The 11,768-nt window shown below is 28.0% G+C and overlaps 1 protein-coding gene across 1 annotated transcript in view; it reads left to right on the top strand.

Moving 5' to 3' along the window:
* LOC111631077 (zinc transporter ZIP10-like) overlaps positions 1-11,768 on the top strand; it is a 21,641-nt gene that overhangs the window by 5,902 nt on the left and 3,971 nt on the right. The window contains exon 7 of the mRNA XM_023375269.1: positions 5,801-5,881. Within this exon, the coding sequence (XP_023231037.1) occupies positions 5,801-5,881 (81 nt within the window). The remainder of the gene's footprint in view (positions 1-5,800; positions 5,882-11,768) is intronic.

Raw genomic sequence — 11,768 nt, 5'->3', positions numbered from 1 at the left:
AAGACTATTGTATCGTTAAAAATTATTTATTTATTTTGTACAAACAAAATAAATATATTGAAAAATATAAAAATAATAAAAAATTATACTTCAGATGTTAATTTAGTATCAAAAACGTAAAATATTTGAGTAACCCAAGACATAGCCAAAGATTGAAGTGCCACAGCACTGGCGAAAATTTAAATTTGCTGACTGGAATTCTTTCGGATGATTGACTTTCGGAAAATCGACACTCTACTGTAATAGTGATGTGAATAGTAATTATTATTTTTGTACTTGCCAAACACCCCTCACCAGTCACTGTGATAGATAATAAAATACTCATTACTAGTTATTCTTGCAATCTCAGCATAATGATGCAATAGTAACATAAATTTTATTGTGTATCACTGCATATATTCTGTAGCAGTTTTATTCAATTATATTTCTTTGAAATGCTGAATCATCTAAAGTCATAAAAACAAAATACAAATTTTTAATTTTTAACTTTTTATGCCCTGTGGGCACTAAGGATATTTTTTTTTAATGTTTATTATGAGTTCAGACAGACTCAAAATGGAGGCAAATGAATGATTGAGTAACATCAAAATTGGATCACCTATCACTTATGAAAATTTCTGAACCAATCAAGACTCAAACTTAGATCTCCCAAACCCTTCACTGTCATAACAAAAATTTTCCTAAAAGTAAAATTATATTTAAAATATTTTAATGCTTGATTTATTTCTGTGTAAGGTGTATTCTACTGTATTATATACAAACAGTTGATAGTAATTGGTTTGAAGCATTAATCTAAATTTCTGTCCTAGGAAATTGCTTAGAAATATAGAAGTATTTTGGATAAATTGTAAATAGGAAAATCTGAAAGATTTAGCTTATTATTTTAAGTTTTTTAAAGTCAGTTAAGAAACTAAAATTTTTGTATAATTATGAATTATTTCAAACTAATGGTAATTTATGTGGTTCTTTAGTAAATATAGGATTAAGACGTGATATAGAAAAATTTGATTGAAAGTTATAGGGATAACATGAAACTTAGAGATTTTCTTACGAAAAGATAGATTCAATGGAACAGATTATTTGATGATCAATTATAAAATGATGGCAGGTGTTTAATTAATTAAAGTATAAATACAAGTTTATATTAATATAAATGTTTCAATTTCATTTATCAGTTACAAATTTTATTAATTTTAGAAAATATACAGTATTTTGATGTTTTATGTTTTAAAAAAAATTAAATTATTAAAATACTTTTTTGAGTTTGCCTGCTATATATATATATATATATATATATTTTAAACAGTTGTTAATTTTAATTTTATTCTATTATCAAATACTAAATATAATATCCAGTATTAATGCATTCATAAAATTATAAAAATTTTATGAATGCATTTAAAAGCAAAGTAAAAATCTGTAATTTAGTTAGAGATTTATAAGCAAGATAAATTGAAAAAAAGTATAATTATAAAGAACACCACTATGGCTTAAACTATTCAATATAAAAAATTACTGTATCTGTTATAAAGTTGTAAAATATAAACATTTAAATCTGATAATTATACATTAAAGCCAAATGATTGCCAAATTATATCAGGCTATATTAGAAAATTGTAAAATTTATTGTGTTTTTAATAAATAATTTAATATCTAATAAGAAATGTTGCTAAAATTCTTTCTACTGAGTAGGCAGTAATTGAGTAATAAATATCAAATACAATATTTAATTAATTTTGACTTGACTAATGAATATTGATTTATTAAGCTTAATTAGGCATTTAATCAATAATAAGTTCTAAGTAATGAGTGTGTAGATAATGCTATCTGTTTGTTACTCAAAAATAACATTTTATCACTGACATATACATGCATATACACATTATATTTCAATCAATTTTTTTCACCTACATAAACATTTTTTACATTTTATATATATATACAGTATTTAAATTGTTATTTTACATTCATCATCATTTTTTTAAATTAATTTTCTTTGCTTTTAGTTTTAATTTTTATCTTATTATGTACCAAGATATTGATAGCCTCCAGTAATATTAATATTAAAACAGTGAAAAACATTGTGCTATAGTTTTCAAGATTTTTCCTATATTTGTCAAATTTGCAAATAATTTTAATATTTTATTTTTTAAAAATATCCTATTTTATTTATTTCTTTTTATACAATTTTTAGATATTTTAATTTTCAAATAAAAACATTCAGATTTGATATGTAAGTGTATTGAGAATAATAATTTCGTAAAGAAGGAAAAAGTAAATGAAGTTTGTTTATTAATTTTAATTGTTTTTAATTAACTGTTTTTATGTAAATTTTGTAGATAATAGAATAGAATTATGAATATTTTATGGGAATCATTAGAAATGATAATTAAAGCATGATAACATTAATTTATACATTTACAAAGAAGTATTTGAAAGGGCAGAAGCAGTAGTTTATTGTTCATAAATTGTTATCTGAATCATGCAACTGAAAAAGTCATATTTATCTATTTAATTTCATATATAAATATTTAATTTAATAGGAAGTAAAATGCAAGGATTCAGGTTTATATTAAATTAAATTGGAAACATAAGACACAAATAAAAAATAAATAACACACTCATATTATTTCTGTAATTTAAAATAAGAACAATAAATGAAACAAAGTAAATGAAACATAATAACAAAGTAGATGTAGAGATAAGTTTGAATAATCTTATTCTCAAATTGGTAAATTATTATATTTATGCATAAATTGATCATAAATAAATAAAATTATGTTCTTTTGAGCATAGATAAAATAGACAATCACCATGTTGCAGACAAATTTTTCTTGAAAGAGTTAAAAGTTCTCGCAGAATTTTTCTTATTCATGTATGTTGAATTTTATTATTAAAAACTACATTGTCAATTTTTGTTTTGCAATTCTTTCCAGAATTATCTTATCAGTTTTATCAGATAAACATTTCAGACGTTTATAATCTAATTTAAGATATACTTTTTTTCAGTTGTGTTATCAGTAAAACTTTTTGTACAATATGAATATATATATAAATACAAAGGTTAAACATTCAGTTTTCAAGCAAACTTTGACACTTTCAGAATTTATCTGGAGAAAAATTTCCAATTATTTTTATAGAATAAAATGATATTAATCTAAAATACACACAAAAACTCATTATTGAGAAATTTCAGATGACATTTGGAATGGTAGGAAGACTAATGTTTTTAGTAAAAGAACTGAAAGAGTTGATTTAGATCTTTAAATTAATAACCTTCAAAGATCCTGTCAAAAATTACTAAATTTCTTAATTTAAGTAAATTCTAAAACTGAAAACAGTCAAGTTTTCCATTTAATGTTTCCAACTTTATTAAACTTTTTTTAAATCAGTGTATTTTTAAACTTGTGTTAATGATTTTGAACTATTATCTACTTGAAATATTATGCTTGAAATATTTGGATCAAATTATATAATGTGATGGGTAGTATGAAATATTTAAAACAGATAACAGCAACATAAATAATTGTGTAGCTTATTAAAAGATAGATACATAACTGATTCAAGAAACTTTTCTTGTATAGGACAATATTTACCACTTATATAAAATAAGAATTTGCAAGTACAGTACAGGTAACCCCCGTATAACACGGGAGTTACATTCCAAAAAATTGCTGTGTTATGCGAATCCATGTTATACGAAACAAAGAACTAGTGCAGAAAGGGGGGTTAGGTTCCAAAAATTAAAAAACCATGCTGTTAAATCCTTATTTAAATCAAATTTATTATTCATTTTTTCCATACGTAAAATATTTATTATTTAAGTAAATATTTTATCAGAGGATTATTCATTTTATATAATGATCTCAGCATGAGCATCATCAGCTGGTAAGTTTTTGGATGCATTCGTTAATAGCGGTTGCTCTACAACAGGAGTGCGCTGCTGTTTGTAAGCATTTAGGAATAACAATGAAAGAAAGATGGCGGCGTCCACACTATTGATAGTATTGTATGGAGGAATCTATAATTCTAAAATGAGCTTTTAGAGGCAAAAGAAGGGGCCCAATTGTAAAATTTAACCATTAAATGGATTATTTGTTGAAAGAGCATTCAAAGTAGCCATGAAAACAATTAGAATGCTCGCGCAGAGTTACGCGGAGGTATAAAAGAATGCACCCTTTATTACATTTTATGTTGACAAGGGTTTTACCCAATTCCTGAACCGTGTTAGATTGAACCCGTGCTATAAAAGCACCGTGCTATACAGGGGATGTTCCTAATTCTCGAACCGTGTTAGAGTGAATCCGTGCTATAGAAGTGCCGTGTTATACAGGGGATGGTACCAATTCTCGAACCGTGTTAGAGTGAATCCGTGCTATAGAAGTGCCGTGTTATACGGGGTTACCTGTACCATCATCTGCAAACAGTAACTGAAAACAAAGTATTTTCAAGCATATGTAGAAATAGAATATGATGTAATAGTTAAAAAAGCTTTTAAAAACATTTTAATCTCTGTACTTTAAAATGATTTTAAGATGAGAAATATTAAATTTTATTTTGTTTTTAAAAAGTATTTGTGTGTCATATGTATTATTGATGNTTAGTATTTATTCGACATCAAATGGATAAGTATTGATTAGTGAGCTTATTCTTCATAATAAGTTTCCAAGACATAAAAAAACTAAATAATTATTTAGAGACAATTTATATTATATAAATTTATCTGGTGTTTTCCAAATGTTACTTTTTGACACATTAAAATATAAACAGAAACTGATGAATGATTTAAAATTTAAATCTAGTAATACTAAACTTTATGCTTGTAAAACATATTGAACAAACATCAAATATTGAACAGAATGATTTTGTGTTGTGCATTGGACAAATATTAAACTGCATAATGAAAGTGCAATTTAATGAAATTTAAAATTGAATACTATTAATTCAAAAATAATATTTTCAAATAGAAAGTTTGTTTTCTACTGAAATGTTTTAATATATGTAATATTATAACTACAAATTAGACAACTACAATAGAACTTGGATAATTCAGACATTTTTAATTCAAATTTGTGGTTAATTTGAATATTTTTTCTAGATTCTTGAATTAATGTAAAAATCTTTAATTAAAATTTTTTTTTGGTTAATCTGAAGTAAAATTGTGAGAAGCTTATGAAAAATCACTTGCAATATTGAGATAAAATGTGGCATTAATGTTAGTAATGTTGATTGAGAAATTCAGAGTACAGTATTCAGCATATTTCTTAGTTTCAAGTTACTTCGAAATTTTCTTTTTAACTTTAAGACATGTTTTCCTGTTCCTCAACAAACTAAGTGAATGTAGGCTATCTTTCCTCAATACACTCAATAAACTTGAGGAATTCATTTAACAAACAAAATATAGTAAAAAAAAAACCAATCCAAAATTTCAAGCTTCTTAAAAAATGTAATTGATAAATTACATTATATAACATTAGAAAACTTGTAATAAATTGTTTGTTAATTTATTGTTACAGTTTTGTATTCTACTTACATATTCAAACTTGCCTAATTCAAATTTTTGGGTAATTTGAATATTTTTGCAGTGCCTTCAACTTCAAAATATCTAAGTTATACTGTGTTTAGTAGGAAAGAACTAATATTTTGTATTGATTAATACTGTAATTAACAGAACATGTAGTTCAAATACTATTTGTAGATTAAAATTAGTGAAAAATTACAGTTTGTTTTCTCTGAAAAAATAATATATTTGTGAAGGTTAACAGAAATATTTGAAAATTTATTCTTTTAAATAATATAGGTGCTGCTTTTGCCGCTGAAGCATCAGGTGGTCTTAGTACAACAATTGCTGTTTTTTGCCATGAATTGCCACATGAATTAGGTAAGTACAGTACTTTAATGTTATCTACAAACATCAAAAATTATCATCCTTTAACCTGAGCTGAGAAACAAGACTTTGGGTTGGTTATTGTTAGGATTTACGTATAGATAAGTTGAATGATGAACTTCAAACATAACAATATGCAAATCTTGAAATATATGTTCTAATTTAAACAAATAGCACTTACAAGTTAGACTGCTGGGTAATTATATTCTAAAAATAAAAATTTATTAAACTTACTATTTTCTAAAGTTTATAAATCATTTTAAGTGTTAAAATAAATAGAAATATTGTAAGTGGACATACAGACTAATTAGAGACTGGATATAGCATAAATTATAGTTTATGCTAGATCTTGTGGTCAATAATAATTTACAGTTTAGATCACTATCATCTACTGTATATATCATGCTAATTAATGATTAATATTAATATTATTATTGATATCTTATAGAAGTGAGTCTTAATTAAAAAGTTTGAAAAACATATCCAAAAACCTTGTCTATAGGCCATGGCCTAAATGAGGATATAAACTTATTTGTAAAATTCATCGCATCACCAAAAGTGCTTCAAAAATTATGCTGTTCCTTTCCTATTGGTTTTTATTCTGGAGTCATACCCTAAAACCTTGGCTATAAACTGCAACCTACATAGTAGAGCATCTTATTCACTAGAAAGTCAAAATTCTTGTACATGTTTTGCTTCTATAGCTTATACATGTAGATGGACTATAGCCAAGGTTTTAGGATATAAAGTAAAATATATCAAAATTTATGTATGAAAATAGCTTTAAAAATATGTCAGCAATGCTTGTTTAAAATCAAGTACATTTTAGGGATATAAATATAAAATTTATTATTTAAATGTATTATAATATGATTTAATATTTTATTGTGGAATTTTATGATTATTTTTTGAAGTTTTGTGAACACCAGTTATATTAGTGATTAATTAATTCTTACAAATATTGCAAACGCTATTATCATATAGTCTAGTTAATGAATAAAGATATTTGTTATTGTATCAATGCATATTTAAATTTAAAACTGCTTAGCATTAAATAAAGGTGGATGCACCTTTGTAGCAAATTTCAAATCTCAAAATGTCACTTTTCATCATGCTTCAAAAGTAGAGTGGAATTCAAATTTTGTGGCATGGACAGAAGAGATACCTTTTCTACAACCAATTATAGTTCACTTTAGTAGTTGCATTTATGTCATGTGAGTACACAAATCACTTGTACAACATATCACATAGGTGTAGTAGTTTAATTGGCAAGTTCCAATATGACTTTTGCTACAGAAAGATTTCTTGACACACACATAATTATATAAAAGGAATAATTTTGCACAATTTTAATTATGCTTATAGTTTTAAGTCCTTATGTGATGCAAATGAATATAGGCATATTAAAAGATATTTTAATATCAAATTTATTTATAATTTTAATTTTTCATATAAGAAAACATTTTGTTTTTCCATACACACTCTTTTGCCAACATCTTGGTAAATAAAACAAACCACATAAAGTAAAAGTCTCTCATCCTTCTTCATCTTGAATGCCATTCATATGTGCCAAGAAACAATCTGCTATCTGCTATCAGCTTTTCACTTGTGTGATTACAATGTCTTGTGATGCTATATTTCCATTCCTTGCCAAATGTATCTTAAACTCTAATTTTCTAATAGAAAAATTTTTTTATGACCATATTTGCATTACTAAATGTTAATATTATTACTAATATAATACTAAAGATGTTTTTAAAAATTAATATCACAACTTTAACAAAGTTTATCTTAATGAATATCTTTAGAATGAATATTTATTAACTTAATGAATTTGAAGTTAATATTGGAGTGTATTTTTTGTTAAATAACTTCAGAAAAGTTTGAATTTTCAGTCATTCAAGTTGTTTTCCTCTCTCTCTCTCAAATTAGTATATAGGTAAAATTTTCCTGTTGTTAGTTTCCACACTTTAAACATCTTAAAAAAAGAAAAATTTGTTTTTAACTTCAAACATTTAAAATTTTTCTAATTTCATTAACAAAATCTAATTATTGAAACGTAACATCAGTCAAAACATCAGCAGTAATATCACCAGTGGCGTGCCGTCATTGAAAGTGGTGGATGCACCACTTCCCTTGTATTTTCTAAAAAATAAATACATATTAATTTTAATTATATGAAAATAATTGCACAATATTTTATTATAACCGCATTATGTATCTTATTACAAATTTCTATACTACACGTGAAAAAAAAAGATAAGATTGCTATTGTATATTCGAATATTAGTGGCAGAGTGGAAGCACTGTATTGTCAGCACTCAAAAAGCCAGATTCGCGCATGTGCTTTACAGAGCACCAAACTCACCCGGTTTAGCCAGTGGAAGCCTAGGACCTCTGGTAGATGCTACATGTATACCGCATCCAGTTCTATCCAGGACCGGATCTGGGCTGTTAGCCGCCTGCCTGCTAGGTATTTGGCCGTCCTCACCCGATAATGTGAATCACGAGTAGATTTCTAACTTAACCCAACCAATAAGAATTTACTGGTATGTTTTTATGATAGTTCTGTATAGTTGACAGGAGTTTAAAAAAATCCATTAAAGTATTTGATATTTTTATTCCGCTCTCTGATTTTATATTACTCACGGATTTCAATGTTAAACCGGTAATATTACAATTTCGTATATCCCATCTTTAAAGGGATGTAGAAAAAAAACATGTACAATTCTTGTATAATGTTAAAAAATTAACTGTTACTTTGACAGCATCATTTACAACTAAATTTAATGAATGAGAGAGATGCACCAGGTACAGAAAAAGCTCTAGAATTTATTTTCCTTAAATTTATAATTTATGTATCCGTTTGTCATAAAAATTTGTCTTTCCACTTTTTTCCCGAGACTACAAATATTTGAGTACAAAGTAACCGGTTTCGATTTATTTCTACGTAAGAAGTACTGTAGTTAAATAATTAAGCAATTAGGGAATTGAGGACATAAATAAAACCCTGCTGAAAGATCCGGAATATTACTTAAAAGCTTAACCAACCCAATCTCTAGCTGAGTACAATGGGGACTGATTTCTTTGTAATATTAGACGTAATGTAAACAGAAATTTTTCCAGTTCAACAAGAGTGACCAAAAAGTTGTAAATTTTGGAAATTTCCATGGACACTTGGTCCTAAAATGAATTAGAAAACAAATGACTGTTAAGTTTAACATATTTAGATTTTTACAGCTATGGTGAGAAATGTTTAAAATTTACAACAACCCTGTCGCATCCTTTGAGATATATGAGTGATGTGACAAAAGAGGCATTTGACATTAACCGGTATCAGCACCCTTGGGATTTGGCAGCCCGGGTGCATGCACGCACCGTCTCTGATTCCACTCGTAGGGAGCTATTTGACTAAGTGGTTAAGATTTAAAGAGTAAAGAAGATTTTATGTTAATTTTATGTACATTTCTTTACAAAGCTGTATTTAATTATAATTTTCTTTAAAAGTATATTCATACAATTGAAGAATATTTTGTACAAGGTATGAATATCCACCACACATTTTATTTCACCAAGTAAGTTTTTATAATTTTATTTCTAATTGTAGCCATTATATCGTGACTAGCGATATTGAAAATTTATTTTTAAAAAGTTTTGGCTCAAGATCATATAATGAAAAAGAGAAAGGCCAATGCCTAAGTTAAATATAAACACTTCAAAAAAAATTTGTTCAACATTTTCACAATAAAATGGCTCTGTAAATGCAAAAATGCAGAAATTGTTTTGTTGGTTTGCCTACTATTTTCAAATGAATTTAGTGTGTGGAATAAGAATGGCTTTGACAATTTAGCTGGCAAAAGACATGAAAAATCATCAATTCTTTCGTATTTGAAGCAATTTGGAAATCAAAGCAGAATAGAATTTAACATATTATTTACTAAAATAAATATTGAAAATTATAACGAGATAGTTATAGCTAATAGATATATTTCAATTAATAGATGTTATATGTTTTTATCAAAGCAAGAATTGGCATTTAGAGGGCATAGGGTATCTATTGAATCTAATAACAGAGGTAATTATATTGAACTTTATTAATAACTATTTATTAATTATGTCAGATAAATAATCTATTAAAAATACATTTAAAGAATTAACTGATCACCCCTGGAAGTTGGCTTCTTACAGAAACATAGCTTCCCTATCATCTATGTCACGGCACGCCACTGAATATCACTATTGATGAAACCGACCTATAGGATATATTTTTGACAATTTTAAAAATAAAATTAATATAAATAAATATACTTTTTCCATACTTGCTGTAATAATTTGATATTTTGTATGTATATACACCGAGTGGCCAAAAAATTAGAGACACCCCTTATTTGAAAGTAAATCAGTCTGAGAGTGATGTAACAATGCAGAGTTTCTTATATAAGGTATGCTCAGCTTCAGATGACGTTGTTATCATGGAAGTTAACATCAAATGGGTAAGACAAAAGATTTAAGTGACTTTGAACGAGGGATGATCATCATGGCAAGAAGAGCATTGGTGTCAGCATCTCTGAAATGACAACTCATTTAGGATTTTCTCGCCCCACAGTATCTCAGGTGTTTAGAGAGTGGCAGTTGAGAAAAAAAACTTCAAGTGATAAGGACAATTCTGGTTGAAAAAGGCTGGTGAAAGGAAATTAGCATGCATAGTCTGCATGCTAATTGCCTTCTGTTCTGAATTCAGCTGTAATCTGTCATGTTGTTGCCCTTCTGTTGCTGCATAGTCTGCAGCAACAGAAGGGCAATGCAGGTGCATCACAAAGCATATCCCAACACACAACAAAACACACTTTGCAAAGGATAGGCTTTAGCAGCAGGAGACCATCAAGAGTGCCTATTGGTATCACAGAAAAATAGGAAAAAGCACCTGTAGTAGGCCTAGGAATGATGAAATTGGTCATTTAAAGGACTTGAAAAAAGTAGCCTGGTCCAATGAATCTTGTTTCCTGCTCCATCATGCAGATGGCAGGATCAGAATATCGTGCAAACAGCACGAATTCATGGACCCCTCCTACCAAATGACAGCTCTTCAGGCTGGCGGTGGTGGAATTATGGTAAGGGGAATGTTTTCCTGGTGTACACTGGGTCACTTGATATTTGTGGACACATCTCTGAATAGATCAGCTTACCTCAACATCATTACCAATCACATACACTCATTTATGGCTGTAATGTTCCCTTATAAAGACGGTCACTTTCAGTGGGACAATGTGCCTTGTCACTGTGCTCAATTGGTCTCAAATTGGTTTGAAGAACATCAATCATAGTTTAACCTGCTTCCATGGCCAGCTCATTCCCCTGACCTCAATCCCATGGAGCATTTGTGGGACAAAGTGGAAAGTTCACTTTAAAGCTTGGAAACACCACCATCCAACTTAGAGCTGCCATTATGTTTTCATGGGCCAACATTCCTCAGCAATGGTATCAGCAACTTGTTGAGTCAATACCTAGAAGAATATCAGCTGTGATCAGAGCTACAGGTGGACCAACTCGTTATTAGAGGGTGTGTCTAATTTTTTGGTCACTCAGTGTATATACAGGGTGCGTAGGAAAGTCCCTTTAACTGGAAAATTCTTGCAAACAGAGAGAGCTACAGCTATGCAAGTGAGGTAACGGTATAGTAAAGCAACTACGCCTGACCTAATGCAAATGACAGCAGCACCCCTAGTGGTGAAATTTGGAAGATAGGCAGTGCAAATAGAGCAAACTTTTCAATTAGAAAGTTTTAGAGCATCAATTAATTAGTACGAAACAACATGTGGTTCACAAGGATAAGATAAATTGTTGCCTGTATACCCAAAAATGTCCGTAGGAAGACTAATGT

The sequence above is a fragment of the Centruroides sculpturatus genome, unplaced genomic scaffold (genome assembly GCF_000671375.1).
Source record: "Centruroides sculpturatus isolate CEXI.00-Female unplaced genomic scaffold, Cexi_2.0 scaffold654, whole genome shotgun sequence".
Taxonomy (NCBI): Eukaryota; Metazoa; Arthropoda; class Arachnida; order Scorpiones; family Buthidae; genus Centruroides; species Centruroides sculpturatus.
This window is presented reverse-complemented; position numbering and strand designations above follow the sequence as displayed.